Below are 21,573 nucleotides of genomic sequence, written 5' to 3' on the forward strand. Positions count from 1 at the left end.
ATTGGTAACGGTGTTACAAATTAGTTCTTTTTGTAGCATTAGCAGGACACCATACTTGTTTTGTATTTTCAGTACTTGAACTTTATAGGAGCCTCTGAACACGGAAATACTGTATCTTATGACGATTTGGATATTACGTTAACTTAAAGAACATGAATTTAGTGAAAGTATTACAAGAAAATGTAACGTTACTTCGTAGTTGTATAAATAGACGCGAATCTTCAGTTACTGTGATTAGCGTGTGGTATAATAATTATCAGGTAAAAATTTTTGTGGTTACTGTAAACGTGGTCCATTAGCAAAATCTGTACTCCATATTATCCCAAAAAAGAGCAACAGAGAAGCCTGACAGGTCTAGCTATAGGAAGCGAAATCACATGATCCTACGTAACATTTTCAGCTGCACAGCTGAATGAGTTGGTCATGTTATATTGGCGATAATGTTTAAAGAATGATAAATAAATTATTAATTCTTTGACTCATGAAACACGTTTACGCTAAATATCACAAACACAACTGGCTCCAGATTTTAGGCAGGGATTCACTAACAGCAGAACATTAACCAATGAAAGTGAACGTATCCATTTACAGCAGAACATTAGTTCAATAAAAGTGAAGGTACCCACTTACAGCAGAACATTAACCAATGAAAGTGGAGGTACCCATTTAGAGCAGAATATTAATTCAATAAAAGTGAAGGTACCATGCTGGAAAATACCAGGTGGACAGTTTATCGTTTGATAGACTGTCAGCAATATCACTGCGATATTTCTATCCCTATGGAGACCGTCCGTCGGCGCTACGACCCTTAGACGGAAGGTAAACCGGACAAGCTTACAAAGTAGAGTACAAGGGAACTGCGGAATCTACACCAGTAAGACATTCTGTACTAAAATATATATTCTGAAATCAATGCTGAATGAAGTTACCTTACGAACTACGAATAGCCAATAGCCAGTTACAAATAAGTTTTGATGCCTATATTTCCACGTTAATTGTACAACTTCATATCCTGCACACAGTCAAATAAATAACTGATAATATCAACCTAGAGTCATGTTTTCAGTGCAATTACAAATTACCAGCATATCCATTAAGTGTTGAGAATGTTTGAACTGGGCAAATTCAAAGTAACCGTTCTAAATTTACGATTAGGCATTTCGATTTTAATTTATAATTTTGATGTTATTATTCGAAACATATTAACAATCGAATATTTTCATAATCTTTCCATAATGTTCACAAATAAATTCATTGGCGTATTAACGTTACTATACACATCCGTCCACATGCCCCGAAGAAGTATGCAAATAATTCGGATTATTTGATCCTTCTGGACTACCTGCAGGACTCAGTACAGTCTGTCTTACTAAACAACCCAAATAAAATTGCTAAGTAATTACAAGTGTTTGCAAAAATAAAGTATATATTTCGTTTTCAAGACTTCTTGAATACAGACAGTTTCTATCCTTCAGCCGGTAAAGTGTCTCTACAATTAACAAAGACATTAAAACTAGCTTCAAACGTCACCAACGAAATGCACGTGGCACGACGCGGAGAGAGAACCTCTCTGTCGGTTTTTGCGCATTGTCTGTTGAGAGACTTGCTGCCAGTGTTTCACAGTAAGAAAGTATCCTCATATGTACAATTAGTAAAGTAGAAATAATATTTTCATCAACGAATTAAGCAGTTTTACTCTTAAATTCAACCGAAGACTTAATTAATTTGGAAGTACCAATCAGCCGAAAACAAGAGCACGTGATGCTTTAGGAACTTCATTCCTGTACAGAACGAAAATATTGGATTACTCAAAAAAGTGTAATTATGTTCCTGTATTTGCAAATAAACACGAATGCCTGGGTCGTGTAGCTAGTGCGGAACTGGAGTCAATTCCTCGGCGTTGTGATGGAGCTATGTATCCAAAAATAATTTTCTCTTCTAATTGAGAGTCTAAATCAAGCAAAATACCTATTACATATCTGGAATCATTCTAGAGTCATGAAGTTTTGCGGACTGAGCTTAAATGACAAGGCACAGAATCCAAAACTGGTATATCTGTGAGGGAATTTAAGAGTGAACTTCTGGGAGCAGAACCTTTTGAAAACATCAATTACTAATCTGAAGGTAACTTTCTGAACTCAAAATAAAAAAAAAAAAACAGACATACATTCGAGAAACAGCGGTCAACAACACAGAAAGCCGTCTTGCGTAAATAAAATGTACTGTATCAAGAAACGCTGAAAATACTACACTCGTTAAGACACTTAAGAAACATAGGAGTTATAATGTTCTGAACATAATTTTATGGAATTATATAATTTTAAAAATCTGTCAGTTGCATATTCTGCAATGGACATTTTCACTTGTATTGTGAGACAGTATTATAAACTGACATCACAAACATACTTCCTTACAACATGCAGTTTGTCCATGATGATAACATTTTGTTCTTAGTGACGATAGATGTAATTCTGCAGAATTAACTCACGGGTTCTGTTTTACGCCGCATGTCGCGCGAATATTGCCGTTCGGTCCAGAGTGGAGAAAGGAGTATGGAATGCGGTCCGATCATCTTGTGACAACGACAACTTCTTGCATTTCACTATATCAGCTTCATCGCATTTTACTTACATGCTTTTAGTTTCAAGCGCACACCGTACACAGAGGCGAGTGAAGTTGCATGCGAGAATCAAGAGACACGAACATTAAGACGCCAAGAATCCTGTGAACATGCATTTCCTCAGATAATTCACATGTTTAATTGAACGCGTTTCGAAATATAACAAAATAATTAATATCAATATCCTCAGATCAATATCCAGCTTGTTTCCTTGTGTCGTTCATGGCTCTTTCCTCAGTTTCTCGTCCCTGATTCGTCGTCGATTCTTCATGCATTCTCGGTATTTCTTGTCTGTTGACCAGCCACAATTGCCGCTAGGCGTCTTCATGCAGATGCCGTGGTTCGCTTGACAGTCGGGCAAGGAGGAGTCAGAATTGATACTAGTTTCCCAGAGGCATGATTCGGCCATGAGGGATTCCTTCGGACACCGCCTCCACCACGGACAATCGGTTATCTGAAATGACATAAATATATCCTTGAAGTTATCAATATACTGTATAAAAACAGCACATGCTTTTCTTGGATTCTATGACACGACCCATGCAAGCGCAAAGGGACGTAAAGTATGGAAACTGGAACTTAAGCAATCCCTTCAGAGCAAGTCAAAAGAATCATTTTGGAGATGTAAATGTAAATATGAAATTAATATTAAAGTTCATATTGCAGAAATAATTTATAAATTGAAATAACTGGTGCAGGATGGAACCGAATGATGGACCTTAGTAATTATTAACCTCCTGATTGTAAGCAAACGATTAATTTTTTTATCGGCTGAGTATGAAGGACATTTTCAAAGGATCTCTGTCACTAGCAGTGCAACAAATTCGCCGTTCGCCTTCATCCAGTACGTGGAGTTCCAATGAACGTTTCTATACATACGTATTAATAGTTTCGTGTCAGGGGTATATTTACCGTACATGTAGGCCCGGACGGTTGGCTACTTGCCACGTTTTACAAACTTTGCATGAAATGTACTTACTGGCGTAAGATGAAATTTAGTCAAATTACGTGTCGCCTCCACACGAAGGCGACGTCCATTTCATACACTGATTGTACATCTGCTTAATGTAACAAATATATTTTCCTCAATGCCCTAAAAATTGTACAAGTAATTCTTGTGGATGTTTTTACATGAAGTCCATATAACAGCAAGATAACTGCCACATAAGTATTTACATTAGGTAATTTTTAAACCACAGAGTTCAATAAGACGGGTGAAATGTAAGGTAAGCATAATTTATAAAGAAATACATACGAATGCGGCGCTTATCTGCAACATGATCGTGGCACCAGTTTCTATACAATCCGTGTAACTCTCCATTGCCAGGGCGCTGTTCAATGTATCCCACGAGTTCCATCTTAAACATTCTCCACTTCTCTGCTAAACGTAAGGTGAAATTGAACCTTTTGGACTTTAATGACATTCGAACTGCTGAAATAATATTTATATTGGCCTATTATATTACACAAATGTTCATACTTGGAGTTACAATGGTTCTTCCGTTATTGTCGCGGTATCAACACTTTATCGCGTCTCGACATCACTTACGTCCCCACACGAATTTTCACTGGAAGCTGTCTATCTTGTCAGTGGCCATCATCATTACTTCAGACCGACAAGGGCCACTTTTGTTGTCGAGTTCTGCAGGACGTCACATTGCTAAGTGGGGCATGCTCCGTTACACCATTTTCCGGATCAGCAATTCTTTCATTCTCTCTCAATGCTGGTGTCCCCTCAGCAGTACATCTGTCCGAGCCCGAACGAGACGCTTGGCGAGAGTATGAATACTGTGAGCTGTAGCTGACCAGCTGTGGCGGTAACTTTCGTCAGCATAATGCTGACCCATTTCTAGGCAACGCCTCAAACACGCGTACGCAACAACAGAAAACTTATTGGACGAAGTGTTTTTATGTGGTACGCGACATGCCGTGCTGCGCAACGGGTGAATGGACACGCATTCTGATAACAGAAGAGGTGTTTTCTATGTAGTCAGCGCCTTGCCCAGTGCTAGGTGACGGGCCAGTGAACACGCATTGACACGTGACACGTATTTTGCACGAGGTCCGACCCGAGTCTATGTAACGAGAGGCGAAAAATAATTGGGACGTATGTTCAGTCCAGTAGCTGAGTTGAATGTTCAGCTGTGGTGTTAACCTGCGGACAACGGAAGCTGAAGAATCTCCATCGCTAAGATTTGTTACGAGGAAACATCTAGAGATATCATTGCAGAGGACTAGCCATTCTTGAGACCTGTTACTAAGCAACGGCTAGTGAAAGAAGACTTAGAAGACTTAGTGTGGAGTGATTTGGAGTGTGGAAATCAACAATACTGTTATAGTTATTTGTAGTTAAGACCCGTGGGTGGTTTATAAATCTATTTATAATCCAATCCCTGTCTATGGTCACTAATACATGTGACAATATGCTCAACGCTTGCGCGCGGTCTTCGTCTCTTTATTACCATTAAGAATCTGGAGCAAGCACTTCAAATGAGCAGGAAGTCACTCCAAGAAAACCCCACGTCTTGCCGCTCTGTTGAGGCTTTCGATAAGGAAATTCGTAATAAGACGAGGACTTCGATAATGGAAGATCGATTTCTCAAACTTCCTCTTTAACCTCACAAAGTGCGAATTCTTGTAGCTAAATCTCTCCACATTATTCAAGAAGAATTACTCTTGAAATCAGTTACCGCTGGACACCCAGTACGTGAGACACATCTTGAACATTGAATGAGAACTTCATATGGAAGCTATGTTACTTAAAGTGGAATACGTCTGTTTATGCTCTGCAGTGCGGTACGGCAACGTTAAGTCAATTGCATTTGTTAACGAAAAGAAATGTTCGACATCGGTGTGGGTGCAGCACATTGATACATCCCTTAACTGCACGGCAGAGTAAATATTTTATTAGAAAAAATTAACAAGTAGGAACTCCGTCCATTATAAGAAATACGTGTACAAATATAAGAGTTGCTACGAGGAGTGGCAATGACACTGCTTCTATCGTCGAAATTACTTAACAGGCCTTAATTAACATTAAAACTCGTAATGTAATTCATGTGAAGGTACAACTCGTAAGAAAAATATAATATAAATAAAAGTAGTATTCAGTCTTTAAAATCGAATTTAATTATCCTCTTCATATTGAATTACGTGGCTGATAAGTATAAAAGTTATTAATTACATATGGATACAGAATTCAATTCCGATGGGAATAACCTAGAATCCGGAAACTCGACAGTTATGACGTGGTGACTTCGATGAGGAAGGTGCAGGCGGCGATGGTTAGGTAGGAGCACGGATACACCTCCGGCACGGTGCACCTGAGCTACCTCCGAACTATAGCTGAACGGTCTGTCCCCTGATCTAGTTAGCCACCCCTATCCACAGCTGCTCTCGCTACCCCGAAAGCCGCCTGCCCTCTCAAAAGGGTCAGTACGGACTGGAGTTATGCTGCGCCGCTAAAAAAGCGCAAAATTTATCGCGACTAAATCTCCCTTAAATTCATGGCCGAAAGTTCGTAAACTTAACCTCACCTCGCATAGGCAGCCTTGGCGGTAGAGCAGCCTGAAGCCTTTCTTCTGGCGGACAGTGAGGTCGGTCCAGGGCGTGATGTAGTTGCATAGGTTTATGGAAGCCTGACCAGCCACCACTTTGCCGGTGATCAGGTATGTCTCTTCAGGCCTCAGGTCCACCCCGCACATTGACGACGTCCCCGCAGTCACGAGACGCCCCGACTTGAGAAGGACGCTCGCCTTCTCGCTCATCTAAGGAAAACACATTGGTCTGAATCAAGCTTTTGGCTCATGCATTTAACATTTAAGTAAAGGAGCGCATCGTTCCCTCTGAGCCGACGGGGATGCAAGTGCGCAAACCATGGTGTCTTCTGGCTTGGGCAAACCGGGAAGGGGGGGGGCAGCGATTTTTCGAAAAGGGTCCATAACAAACACTAAGTTTATAAACTCCCAAAAGTAACGAAAAATTGTATTCATCTTTACTAAAGCAAATAAAAGTGCGCGAGAGGCTGACTCGTGTCCGGGAGAGCGACAGGCACTGCGAGGCTGCAGCCTGGAGGGAATACTGAAGGTGTCTCCTTGTTTTGATGTTACATAATCAACTGTACATGCTAAGGAGCTGGCTTCTCTACTTATCACTCGCAGTTGATCTCAGACATGCGGTTTATATACCTCTCTTCCTCCAACTGAAGCAATTACCAAGGACAGCCCGAGTGAACCGTGTGAGCTGGAAGTGTCGGAACAATTTTCGGACATTTCTTACCGTTGCAGTCCGTATACTGACGCAGCAGTGTGCCCCTAAGTGAACAGCAGAAAGTCTAGGTCGATTAGTTCTAACTGCCTCTCCATCTCCTCATTGGAGGACAGGAGCAGTAAATTTGATGTTCACGGATGGAGATTATTTAATCTAATAGACACATTCGAGTGGTTTTCTTACTTTACTTGGTGACGGAAGCAGAGCCAGCTGTGGAAACCATAAAGGAGATGATGGAAAATGTCAAATATGTGCCAGTTTTAATATTGATTGCGGTTAGCGATGCTGTGGTACAAGATAATACAGGGTGATTCTACATTATTGTCGGGGTTTCAGTGGACTATAAACGAAAACCACGATAATAATTTAGAATCATCCTGTATATCTTGCGTCAAGTGGAAGAGGCCATTCAGATCAGTATTCCTTGAACACAAGGTCTGCCATGCTGTATTCCCTTACAGTCTGGGTCACCGGTCCTGTGTTCGAGGTATATTTAATATGGACGATGTTTCGGGAATTGGGTCTAGATCCCTCGTCGTATTGTTGGTTGTCAATACACTACCATATATATATATATATATTTACATTTTCGATGGCATAGCTAGAAATCAAACCCAGAACCCCTTGCGTACTACATTTTATCCTAACCTCCAGAAAACCGAGGTATCGCAAAGGATATCATGGCTCTATCCCGTCTGCTGGCACTAATATCGAAAGCAAAAGAACAAGCAACAGAATCAGTCGATATTATAACCAATTACGTGGCGACGGGATTAATATCAATTCCGGAAACTGTGTGTACACTACAGACTTCAGAAAATGGACGTGTCTAACAAAGATACGTTGTAGAAAGATCACACACATCGTAGCTTAAAATACGTTATATTTACAGGACAAAATACTTCTCATTGCACGAACCAGTGGTGAGCTACTGTGAACTTAGTAATGAACCTCGGGAATCCATAAAAAGCGAAGAATTTCTTGACTGGCAGAGCGAATTATCTCTAAAGATGGGCTGTCTTTTATGAAGTTATTCCAATAATTAATTAATTAATATGTTCGTGACAGGACAGAATATTAGGCCTACTAAACCAAGACAGAGGAAAGAACTCTAGTGAGATGTGTAAGTAACCCATTCTTTCAGTGATAAGAAAAATACGAGAAAATAAAAATGTATAAGAGAGACCTAATAGAGAATTTTAACGTCACCAGTTGGCTCACCTGCCTCATTTGCAAGAATAATACGAATGCTATTTGGTGGAATCTGGTGCCAAATGAAACTGAGAAGTTATGGATGCTGTACAAAATGTCGTTAATGTACGGGCATATAAAAATTATGGACAAAAAACGCAGTAAGAACAGTTTATTCATTGCAGACCAACTGAAGTACGTAGAATGGGGAGGCGAAACCACGGCGATCAGACTATATGCATAACGCGATGGAAGGGCAGAAACTTGAGGAAAGCAAGCTATAAAGCATTAAGGAGTAAAAGAGTGGGTAACCCGTGAAGTGTAGAGACAATAAGAACAAGGGACTTAATATCTGTTTACGTGTCAGGCATGCAAGGAATCTGCGGTGCACTGAGCTGCAATGAGACTGTTATCCTTTGTGTTCTCTGTAGTCTCTTTCACAACGTGTCAGTAAATCCGACTATAAAGTGTCAAATAATTGGATGATAATGAATTGCTAAGGATGCGGAAGGATGCCGATATGGCCTAATGTAATATATCTTTCCGGTGTTTACTGGGAGGGGCTGAGTACAAACATGATAAACTTTAGTCGGTATGCCCTGTGACCTGGCCGAGATTGGAGTGTCTCAGAACACAAGTCAGAAGATTGATTCAACATGTTGGGTAAAGTTTTCCTATTTCTGCTGCAGTGCGACATGTATACTCAACTGTCCCCCCAGATATCATGCAGCGTGGCGCTTGTGTCGTTCCCATCTCGCTAGTTCGCGCTCTGTTGCCGAGTGTAGAAAATTACGTAGAAAAATAAATAGGAATCTGGAGTGGCCTCTGTTGGCGTAAGACAGATATATCAAATATCAGAAAAATCGTCCAACAGCACTCGAGTTGAAACATGCGGATGCACAGACAGAGACAAATAGGGGAACAAACGGAAACATTTGATTATCCCTGTATGTATTCTTTGCGGGACGTGCAAAAGAGAAAGAACGCCTGTTGTGCGAGGAACCAAGAATACGCGTGAAATTAGCAGTAGCGCCTAAGAAATGGACTCAGATAATCAAACGAAGAAGAAAATTACATCATCAGCTTTGTAATTTCTATTCGTAATCTATGTAATATTGTTACTCAAAACTGAGTAGAGATGAGCTATATATATATATATATATCATGTAGCACGTATAATTCAAGAATTAATTCTTCGTACAGAATTTTACTTCAAGACAATAGACCACTGGGCGTAGAAAAGACAAAAATATTAAAATAGGGTGTGAAGGTTATGCGGGATGAAACTGGCTCACAATATGGACGAATGGTCAGTTCTTGTGGAACGTATACTTCTAGTTCCGTATAAGCAAATAAGAAACTCTCATTTAAACATTCATCCTGAGCCATGCAAAGACTGATGGTCGGTCGGTCGGTCGGTCGCAGTCAGTACAAGATGAACATTACGAAACTTGCCGTTATTCCCTACAACTCCTACATCAGTCTGTTAGTCTACTATCTGGCTGTTCAAGTACGTCTACTTGTATATTTGTTCACGACTTTAACTTATTCTGGTTAAGTGAGAAATGTGCTTTGCTCACTAAACATTGTATTAACTTAAACTCACCTTAAACTCTCTCTTAATTTTCACCTTGTAGACACGGGACATTAGGTCTCGTACAAGCACCTTCTTCACCCTGGCCACAATAACTGCAACAAGATAATATACATCATCGTACTTTACGCCAAAGTTCTCTTATACTTCATATTGTAACGCCCACTACATATCGGCTATTGTTAGTATAATTCCTTAGCACAGGCTTAATGCTACTAAGAGGTCATACGTGGGCCTGCCGCACATTCTTCGGCCGGTCTAGCGGGAAGGACACACGCTATTCGCGCAATATCTCACTGCGTGCATTCGGACTCGTTGCGAGTCTTTAGCCTACACATACTACAATTTCCTTCCTGTATCGCCCCCAATGAATCACTTTATCAGCTACCACTAAGCGAGCTTATGTTACATGCCTATTCGTTATAACTTTGGAGTCTCCTTTAATGTATTAAATATTCATTTAGTCGCGTTACATCTTGTGTCGAAATGCCACACGACAATTACGAGCTAAAAGTGTTGAATACAGATGTGAGCTGTAAGGAAAATATTCCATTAGACTCGCATTTCAAGATGTTACGGTTCAAAGGAAATAAGAAAGAAATAAAAAGGAACAGTTAACAATCTACATACATATATTGATACACAAGAACCATTACTGGACTATAAAGAAGCGAATCAAAACGTCGAGTCCTCATTGTAGAGTGGATGGATTAAAATCTCTTAGGCGCCTTCCAAAAGAGACCGGAGTTTTAAGTTTCAGGCCTCATGTTTCAAGTTTCCGAAAGGCAAGCTGAACTTAGCACATGGATGCGAAGCTCTCGCAAACGCGCAAGGAATGCGTGCATACAGCACGGACGGAATTCCAAGTGAGTAGCTGGTTTGCAACAGCTTACTACGACACTTCCTACAGGCCTATCAATAAGATCCAGTTTAATATTATTATCTTACCAAAATGAAGGTCTCATAATGATCTGTTCCTTTCAGGTTAGCGGACCAAGGTTTTGTAGCTTAAGCATTTCTCATCTTCCCCCTCAGCTGTCCTCCCAGCCCATCTGCTCCTTCATGACGTATTCGTCTCCACGAAATCAATCGAGAAATATTAATTATAACATTTTCCAACGTGTAATTTTCTACAGTCCTTAATTAAATTACCTCTCCCGAGCCCAAATGTCTTCCACTTCTATGTGAACATGGCAATGACAGGTATTCCAAAAAAGCACAGCCATGAGATGGACTTGATGCGCCTTGGTTCTCCCCTCTCAGTCAGCTCTTGACAAACCTCACTGTATATTACGGTAAAACATACGTTCATCGGTATCAGAATTTGCAGCTGATTCTATAATTCTTGATTTTAATAAAATTTAGATTTTATATTATGCGGTTGGATGAAGTGTACATAAAATACGATGTAACTATATTTTCGTTCACATTCATGTCAAATTGTATAACAAGTTTTAATGGAGAAGTATATTCAGCTGTGAAAATTACTGAATATACAGTACAGTTATACAATACACGCCAAAATAAAGGGTACACTGCTTACGTAACACGCCTGTTGATGTCAGTTTGTACTGAATGGCGCGTCCGAGTGATCAGTACTGCTGTTTCATACTGGGGATGTCCTGGGTTCATAGTTTCGACCCGGAGACCTCAACCCACCGAAGCATTTAATAGTTTCCTAATTCTCTCTAGGCAAATGTTCGCATACTTTAATTAAGGCTATGACCGCTTCCTTTCACACCCCTTCCTATTCATGGTTCACTCAGCATATTTCTGCTTAACGTCACGCAGTCTGAATTATGAACAGCGTCGCTAAATAGTTAATATGTAAATCGATAAATAAGGCCGAAGTTATTCCAGACGTGTCGCATGCACATGGGGTTTTATAACTTGGTTTTTCAGCGTATATGGAATACATAATATTATAAAGACGGAATGAATTGGATTTTCTCCAAAAGAATTTACTGCACACAACAAAATTCAATTCCGATTAGGGGAAATCGGGAAAAAAAAAAGAATAGCCTGTGGATACGAAGTTCAAAATGTCACGATGGAATTAGCCTCCTTCAGCATATGCGCAGGCAACTCAATGTACACGACTGTGCGTTTGGCTGCCTAAAATCATAGGCGGCCAGATGAGAACTGCATAGTTGAAAACAGAACAGTAATTTGATAGGAGTGGGAAGTAATGTAGGAACCACTAGAGAACGTCAAGCTCGTTTTGCAGGCTCCATCTACTTGTTTCGTAATATCAAGCCGTTTATATTAAGAAATTTGCAGCCACCAGCGGCCTACCAAACGACAAATGCTCGCTCCGGCCACCGGCTACACTTACGTACTGAAGCTTTCAGTGGTTTCTAGCGCCCTCAAAGCCAAAATTTGGAACTAACTACACAGTAGTACACGCTGCAAGTTTAACATTGCTAATACCAAAGCCACCACCACTGAGCAAAAACCTGAGCCGGTTCCATCCATCTTCCATCCTCTAAATTAATTTCCTTAACATACGTGATGTTGTCTTTTGAGTTCCCTCTTGGTATTCCACAGTATTCCCAAGATATTACCACACTGCAACCCCTCTGTTTTCCTTCACTGTCTGTCCTATCCGAGCTACGTTTCCACCCCATCGTATTTTGTTGCATTTAGTATATAGCAGTTCTCAGCTGCCCAGATGAACAATAAGAAGCAGTTCGTGCTTGTGTAAGTTGCTCATTTCTTTTTTTATTGCTAGTGGGGTGGGACTAACTCCCTTGTACTGCGGCCACTTCTGGCCTATTGTACCAGCCCCAGATGATAGGTGAGGGTAATTGTGGAGCAATTGGTGGAATGAAGATTGGCAGGGGAAACCGAAGTACTCGGAGAAAACCTGCCCCAGCGCCACTTTGTCCACCACAAATCACACTTGACCAGACCCGGGATCGAAACCGGGCCGCCGCGGTGGGAGCCAACGACTAACTGCATGAGCTATGGCGCGATCCCAGTTGCTCAGTTAATTCCTCCTCCTTGTATGTAGATACTGCCCGGAGAACTTCACACCGACTTCTGAGGCAGTGCCACGGTATTTAAACAGCCTCTCCTTAAGCTCCGTTTTCGTAACATATCTAATTTTCGAAAGACAAAGCTTCATATACGTGATGTTCGGAAATGTTACGTATCCTAGATCCCTCTGTGATTTTACAGCAACGTACGCTTTAAAAGTAAAGGTCATTATACCAAATATGTACAGCAACAAATTACGTCATGACATCAGAATACTCTTGTGTGTTTCACCTATCTCCCGCACGTATCTTCCTGTTGGCGGCGTCAGAGGTAGTTCTAAATCCTGTGAGTGAGATGAAGCACATGTCATGTTACTGAATAAAATCTCCATTCATAATTAACTTACATGGGTAATAAGTTTAAATTATTCCGTCTCCAAAGAGGAAAACACGAAAATGTCGACGATGGGTATTTCAGCGAATCGAGTGTTTGTAAAAAGCAACAGTAAGAATTTATGTATAAAAATAAAAGAAAATCCAACTTAAAGAAAAAACTTATGCACTCCTTCATTTCCCTATCCTAGCTACATGACCAACCCCTTATGATATTCATTTGGCTTCTGTAATACTAGATAAAGCGTGAATTAAAAAGTTTCCGTTATATAATTCTACTACTGCTCCTTTGCATCGTTTAAGGTCAGTACTTTTGTTTGGTACTTAGCTTTCAACTGGGCCTGCTTGAAATTTGTATCCTTGCTCCAGAACATTAGCATTAATTCGTCAACAACCCTGTGAACAAAGGGCGCAACGGGAAGACAGGAACAGAAAAGCAAACAAACTCTAGGGAACTTGCAAATCACAAAATACGAAGAAAATGGAAATTTTGCAGTGTGCTGGAGACGTAGGAATAGTGTTCGACCTGACTTTTAACCCCTACTTCACGTCTAATCGATTTATCTCTATAAACGTTATGTGACTATTTTACGTTGCAGTTTTAGACCTATCCGGAATCAAAATATTACTTTATTCTTGGCTTGCTTGAAGATTTTGGCAGCCTACGGGAAAGACTACGATCATGATGAATAATTTGAATGTTGCACCTTTCAGATGCATGTGCCGGTGTGCTGATAGCTCCAAGCGAGTAGTCAAGGAGACTTGACAATTACAAACACGTGTAGCAGAGTTCAGACTTTTAAAATTTGTCGGTGACAACTGAACGCGTTTAGATTTAATCGACTCGTTTGACAACAGTAAGCAATGAAGGAGCCAGCTCGGTGGTCAGTTGCGAACTGTAAGTGGGAGGAAATACGAGTATTTAGCTTCACTGCACTGCACCGTTCTTCTTACCACTCTCCGTTTCCCAGCAGATAAACGCAGCCTGTACTACCCCTGCCGTACTTCCAGCGCATGCGCAACCTAGTTGACACGAGTAATAAATCGCACTGTACGTATACTTATCTCCTATAAATCGATAGTGAAAATTTTATGATTTAAACCCACTTTCTGTTCGCTCTTGCATCCTACGAGCTTACAAGAGAAATTTAGATGATAACGGCACGTCAGCTGCAACCAATTCAAGTCAGCTTCCTCAACTGTATTTAAATGTTTTTTCTTGAGACATATGTGATGTATCTTTGTTGAATGTATGTCCGCTTTTGTAAACACTACCACCGGGCATAAGCCCAATTGCAGTAAATAATAAATATATAAAATGTAGACATTACAGAACCGGCCCAGAGATGTCGACAGATGACAATTAGTGCAGCTAGAATGTTTAAATATTCTTTTCTTTCTTATAGACAAAAATAATGTTTTTATAATGGTTGATGGACTCAAATGTTTTAAGGCTTAAGCTAGATTGAAACACATTAGCATGGCTTCCTCAAGTCAGGACACACTAAATCCTTACGTAACGCCTGTACAATGTTCTTATATGTTCCTGTCTATATAGCGTAATGCTGCATGGATTCAGGTAACATTCTCCGTGCTGATACTTAAGACCACGATTGCTCTCTTATTGTTCAGCGCTGCTGATGTTGTCGCCATCTTAAATGTTTACAGTTCCATTACTAGAGATGGAGACATTTGTCTTCAAAATAATTTATTCTGTTTAGTGATACTGTCTCTCATTGAGTTTCGTTTACCTGTGACACTAATTGGGCTAATTAAGATGTGTTTAAATGAAACCTACAGTAACGTTTAGTTAAAAGTTTGTGATATGTTTCTTGTTCAAAATGATCTGAAAGATGTTTCTTTAGCGCCATTATTTAGCAACTTCTCTTCACATTACGTCATGAGAAAGATCTGAGAAAGCTGGGAGACTGAAATTGAATGACACAAATCAAAATTTGGCCTGAGATGATAAAATTAACTTTAAATGATGAAAATATCAATGTCGTATTGTAAAACGCTTTAGCAAGCAAACAAGCCTTGAAGCTACAGAAACACAACTGAACTACATAAGAACTGTCTTTTGGTTTCAATAGCTCTTCCAGCCCATTCAGGGCCCTAGACTCTTTATTCAGTTCCGTAATCATTTCTCAGAGACGGAAGGACTACTTGGACGAGTGATCAGCCTGTCGCAAGGACTGTACCTAAACACAGGAAAACACAAACACACAAAAAACGCATACACACCAAACAGCAATGCCTTAAGTGGGATTCGAACCCACGAACCCAGCGTCCGTGTAAGCGAAGTCAGTTCATGTCTCAGACAGAGCGGCTACTGTGACCGGCGATACGAAGTGTCGGTAAACAAATTCCAGCAACACAAGCGCACCCGACAATAAGACATCCATTACCTGATATCGGACCAGTAAACATGCCTTCGCAACAATTGAGGAAGCGGTGTTTGCTATGGATCAGCCTCGAGGCTATATAACGGGGATCTCACGCGGCTAGAAGGGGCACTGCGTCGACTTCTGGAAATGACAGTCGAAGGTGACTGAGTAGAAATGGCAAGAAAGGATTAGACTGTTCCAAGAAGACTACAAGTGTGATTTGAAGTGACAGCGACTGTTATAAATCCGTTGCCTAGATACGACTAATGAAGGCTGAGAACCCTAGTGCGTGTGGAACAGTGAACTGGAAAAGTGTGTAGAATAGCGATGGCGTTCTATTACCTGCGGTCCCGAAATGTGTGAATCTACGAGGGTCGTACTGAAAGTAATGAGAAACAATTTTTTGTAAAGTAACATGCTTTATTATTGACAAACCAAATACACCACCTCAATCTACAGACCTTTCTTTATATTTCCACATAATCGCCACTACTTTGTACACATTTCTCTCAGTGTTCTGGGAGTTTGAAAATTCCCCTTCTGTAAAATTCCGTTCCAGCCATCCGAAGACACTGACGCACTGCTTTCTGAATTGCCTCCCTTGTCTCAAAACGTTGCCCACGCAGCTGATCCATCGCAAATCCGAAAAGATGGTAGTCGGAAGGTGCCAGATCAGGGCTATAGGAGGGGTGTGGAAGAACTTCCCACCCCGTCTTTGTAATTGCTCCCAATGTGGCCTTTGTGGTCACACGCCTGTCATCTTGAATTATCTCGTCCACTCTTTCCTTGTTGCGTTCAGTTGAGGCTGTTCGAGACGACCGCTCTGAGTCTCATCTTCGATGCTGGTGTTCCCATCTTTAAAATGTTTCACCCATCTTCGAACACTGCTCGCACCCATGCACACACTTCCATAAGCACGCTGAATTCAGAAAGCAGTGCGTCAGTGTCTTCGCATGGCTGGAACGGAATTTTACAGAAGGGGACTTTTTAAACTCCCAGAACGCTGGGAGAAATGTGTACAAAGAAGTGGCGATTATGTGGAAAAATAAAGAAAGGTCTGTAGATCGAGGTGGTGGATTGGTTTGTCAATAATAAAGCATGTTACTTCACAAAAAATTGTTGCTCATGACTTTCAGTACGACCTACGTATAAAGTACAATAAATCCAATCATCCAAATCATAACCCCGTCTTATAAGTTCTTATACACGTGATAATATATGTATATAGACTAAAGCAGTCCACGTTCAGGAAAAAAGAGTAACGTAACTGTGTTGTAAGGTAAAGCTATCCCTGTAACAGGCCGTGGAAGTCCATACGGTTGTGAGAGGTCGAGGCTCCCACATTTTCTAGACAATCGGCTCATAGATGGCGGTGAGGCTGTCAGCCTTACGTGCCGGCCGCCCTTTACCCCCAGGAATATTCCTGGTTCTCATATCTGTTAGAAGCTGAGTTGACCCCAGAGCCATAGTGCGGCTGGAAGGATTAGGTAAATTAAAAAAAAAAACCTCATCTGGATTCGATCCCGCGACCTTCCGGCTTGTAGCATAGTGCTTCAACCAACTACGCTACTGTGTGCCCCCCCAAATGTGTTGTGGCTGTAGTAAAAGAACACACCAAATTAGTTCTCTCTCTCTGATCAGTTCTCAAATAAAACTAGACAAGTAGAAGATAAAATAAATACAGTTAAACGTAGCCATTAACCTGATTCTGTTTAACATTATCAAACTGAAAGCTCTAGGTCTCGGTGAGGTGAAGGGACGAAGCTGTAGGTTTGTTCCACTTTCCAGTAAGAAGTGAGCGGCCAAGATCAGCTGTTTCAGTTGAACGAGGGCCCAACAGAAGATCTAGACCTCAGTTCCTTAGTTCATTTGCCAGTGCTAATTCTCACACGGTTCCAGTTCCATAACTGAGAGCATCGCCGCTACGGAGTCAGTATTCTCGAAAGTAAATCGATTTAGGCCGTAAAAATAGAGATCCCTACATACACATCATAATTCAGCCTCCATAATAAAATACTATTGTGGAATACAGACCCGTTTCTAAGCAGTGACTCTGTAAACAGCGGCCGTTGCTAGGCAATGCCCGCAAAAAACCTGCACGCAACAACACAACAATGTTATGCAACTCGTTTCTAAGCAACAGAACGGTAAACACACCTCTGCAACAATAGTTAATAATGGAAATGGCGTTTTATATTCGGTCCGTGCGAAGTGATTATAAAGATGACAATGGGGGGCAATCCAGTAGAGTCGAAGTTTGGTAGTTCAGTTGAGCTCTACAAGGGAGGCTGAGAAGAGACGACGCCATATTTGAGTTAAGAGCTGACAAAGAGTTCTGCGCGGGCGGCTGTGACAAGAGGACCCGAGTGCGTGAAGCTGAAGAATTTCCACTGTTAGAAATCGTTGCCAGGGAACGCCTGGTTAAGGCACAGCATGCTCCGAAAAGGTTCAATGAATGTATTAGGGGTGGGCTTTCTTGGCCCTTGCACCGCAACCACAGTGATTTATTGTGCTGTCCTTTTTGATTATCCCCTCAGCAATCCTGAGCTTCGAATGAAGCGCAGGATTTTGTTCGTGGGGACATCGAAATAGTCACTTTATTATTTTTTTACTGCTAGTGGGGTGGGACTAAGTCCCTTGTACTGCGGCCACTTCTGGCCTATTGTACCAGCCCCAGATGATAGGTGAGGGTGATTGTGGAGCAATGTGTGGAATGAAGATTGGCAGGCGAAACCGAAGTACTCGGGGAAAACCTGCCCCAGCGCCACTTAGTCCACCATAAATCCCACTTGACCAGACAGCGGGTTCGAACCCGGGCCGCCGCGGTGGAAGCCAGCGACTAACCGCTTCAGCTATGGCGCGGCCCAAATAGTCACTTGGTTCCATAAAATACTGACCCAAGTGACGCGATCTTAAATAAGCTAAGGCCTCACATTCACACAGGATACGTATGTATGGCGGTTTCGAAAAAGGCTTAGTGGGTGCTGTGGTGATTTGTGAAGTGTGGAGATATGCGATGGCTCTGTAATTACTTGTAGTTCCAAGTGGTATGTATAGACGCCCTCATAGCCCCTACATGCACAGCAGCAACCTCACTTTATATAGTGAAGCCTGTATATAAATTGAAGAAAGCAGTCTTCTGGGATTTGGCACCGTGTATATGTGGTGCTTTTACCGGTTCTCACGGTCTCTTCGCTTGCGGATTTCTTATATTTTTCTTCTACCCTGAAGATGGAGGCGATACGTTCCTCCGAAACGTCGGTTAACACCACATATACACGGTGCCAAATCCCAGAAGACTGCTTTCTTCATAGTCACCGCCGTGAAAATCTCAAATCTTACATGTATATAAATTGTTTACATTGGTTAAAATAAGTTTATTTCTAATACAACGATGCTACGTCAGCTGTATGAGGAGGAGAACATAAAGGGAAAATAAAGCTGTTCATCTCAGAATGGATGTATGGCTACAGTTTCAGTCAAATTCACAAGCATGGGACAGATGTAATTATGTTAGCAACTAATGTTGAAAGTGTTCTTACCGAAGTCAGCCCTGCATGCATGTGTCTGAGGGTGCGACATCATACAGGAGCACGCAGATGCCATGTTAACGCTTACTGCCACCAGAAGAATCACACACAAGGACACGTGTGCCAGAAGTCGTTTTGCCATTTTATCTATAAAAATAACCAGACAGACATGCTACTGTTAAAATTTTAAATATGAACTTCATTACTGAGTACACACAACGAGAACATTTAATTTTCCTTAGAAGTAATTAATTGCTGGCAAACATTTCACTTCGGGACTGGCGCGACAACAGAAGCCAGGCAAGCGGCCTCCTACGGCGGCATCATATTATGAGTAGCACAGTTAGAGCCCTCTCTTTCTTTGGCTATTTGTTAAACCAACATTAATTTCTGCTTCTCTTATATTCATGTCACGGCCATTAATTGCCAGTCTTCTGAACATATTATGCAACAATGCAAATAAAACTACCTTAAGAATTGTAACAATAGTGACGGCTTCCTTCACAGTGTCTGGGAAATTTCATGCCATCAATTGTTGCGAAAATCTGAGAAAACTGATCTGCTTTTAATTGATGGGATAGGAGAACTTCTTGTCACACTGGGTGACAATTGAATTTGCGCGAGGTCTAACTCGCTAACAAAAGTAAACATATTGGTTTAGCGACAATTCTTTGTCAGAATCGAGGGAGGTGCACGTTCGGATATCGGCCGCGTTGCCTNGTTCTTGTCACACTGGGTGTCTACTGAATTTGCGCGAGCTCTAACTCTAACAAAAGTAAACATATTGGTTTAGCGACAATTCTTCGTCAGAATCGAGGGAGGTGCACGTTCGGATATCGGCCGCGTTGCCTCTTATCTTAGCGTATGGTTTCTTGGTTTCTTTAGCCTCTTCAAGCGAACGTTGCTATTGTATCTTGAAATAAATAACTAATTTCTTCCTCACAATTCTTATGTACTGATCACTCATCAGTTACCCATCTCACATGACATTTTATATCAACTTACGTTGGAATATCATTTTTAAACTTGAGACTCAATCCCTCATCCTTGTCGCTAATAGTTTACTTTTGTATTAACTCTGTGGGTTCAGTTCGTCCTGAATGGCACAGGAATGCGGACAATGTCTCCAGTTTCTTAATATCTTACTATAATAGGACTTAAAATAGCGTTATGTGAATTAAATGGCTCAGTCTTGTAATGATATTGTGATATGACGGCCGAAAGCCGGAACACTGTCATGAATAGATAGTACAATTGCTAGGCAACACACCAGTAAATACGTTTCCGCGGTAACAAATACTGACGCAACTATAGAGAACGATGTGTTTTCTATACCGTCCGTGCAAGCCGGAGGCAGCGGTAAGCAGTCTTGAGTTGCACTGTTGCAGTCATTACATGGCAACGACTTGTGACGACATAAGAAACAATATACGTGCTGTATTTGTAGTGATCTGTAGAGTGTAGATCAGACTCTTATAGTTATTTGTAGATACGACTTACAAACGTTCAGTAAATCCGATCATCAGTCCAAGCTCCGTGTCTCGCCAGTAACACGTGACAATATTATGTCCTGGTATTCATTTCTCCTGTCAATTAGCCTCAGAAAGTTTCAGGACATGTGTCATATTTCGAATCTAATGGCCCTAAGAATCCTTTACAGAAGCGGTTTCCATTACACAGTTCTTCTATGGTTCCTACATTTGTCCGAAAGGCATAACAGGCGACAACTGACAACACAGTCTTGGAAGCCACTTGGACTTCCACCGCAGCGTGCGTATCGTTGTTCAGGAAGGACAAGCTTCCAGCCTCACACTGCCCTCCGTCAGCGGCGACAATGACAGACCATCCGCCACACCGGGCCAGGCGACGGTTTTGTTCCATCCTTGTACAATAGTTTCAAACATTCTGGAAGTCAGCATGCGGAATTATCTGTAACGCAATTTTGGAAACCCCCTGGACCTACGCCTGTCACTGAGATGGTCCAGAGTAGGTAGGCCCCTGCATTTGTCCGATATTATCGTCGTTCAGAGATGTTGCAAGCCATCCACCCCTCATCCTTTGCCTATGACTTATGACCAATTCAGAACGGCGGCGCCACTCATACACCTTTCGAAGGATCCAAAATGGGTCATTTGCTGATTTCCCCACTCGTTGACATAAATCGGTGTTAATTCACTGTTCAAAGTAGCTCATACACAGATTTCCGTTCGCTTCGGTTAAATTGCCGCTGGGCCTCGCCAGCACAGCCATTCTTGGTTCCGCGACCCGCTGAACTCACGACCATATTTTTCCTTCTCACGGCTCTGGGAGTAGTGAGGCCGACCTATAACGATGTCGAAACCCATTGGATAAACAAACAAGAACTTCTAGGAAGAACTAATCGCCTATTTTCTTTTGATACGCCATGGACAGCACAGAACACGACGCCGTGTTTACAGAGTCGTTGCCTAGCAACAACAGGGGGATGCACAGACCCACAAATTCTCCTTTGATACATGAACTTCATGAACTTCCTGTATAGTCGTTGTCATGGTAACGTTCTTACAGAGCCGTTGCCTAGCAAAACACACAAAGACTGATGGGAGGCATTTATAAAGTACACCGTTAAGAT

The 21,573-nt window shown here is 41.5% G+C and overlaps 1 protein-coding gene across 4 annotated transcripts in view; it reads right to left on the reverse strand.

The window, feature by feature from the left end:
• Window positions 1–63: 63 nt before the first annotated feature.
• The window catches only part of LOC111875591 (tissue inhibitor of metalloproteinase), a 205,323-nt gene continuing 183,813 nt past the window's right edge, over window positions 64–21,573 (reverse strand). For all 4 annotated transcript variants that reach the window (XM_023871942.2, XM_023871943.2, XM_023871940.2 and 1 more), the window contains 4 exons: window positions 18,975–19,109; window positions 9,687–9,769; window positions 6,157–6,387; window positions 64–3,074 (listed from right to left, as the gene is read on the reverse strand). In XM_023871942.2, the coding sequence (XP_023727710.1) occupies window positions 2,841–3,074; window positions 6,157–6,387; window positions 9,687–9,769; window positions 18,975–19,104 (678 nt within the window). In that variant the 5' untranslated portion in view covers window positions 19,105–19,109 and the 3' untranslated portion in view covers window positions 64–2,840. The remainder of the gene's footprint in view (window positions 3,075–6,156; window positions 6,388–9,686; window positions 9,770–18,974; window positions 19,110–21,573) is intronic.

This window comes from Cryptotermes secundus, unplaced genomic scaffold (assembly GCF_002891405.2).
Source record: "Cryptotermes secundus unplaced genomic scaffold, Csec_1.0 scaffold50, whole genome shotgun sequence".
In the NCBI taxonomy this organism is placed as follows: Eukaryota; Metazoa; Arthropoda; class Insecta; order Blattodea; family Kalotermitidae; genus Cryptotermes; species Cryptotermes secundus.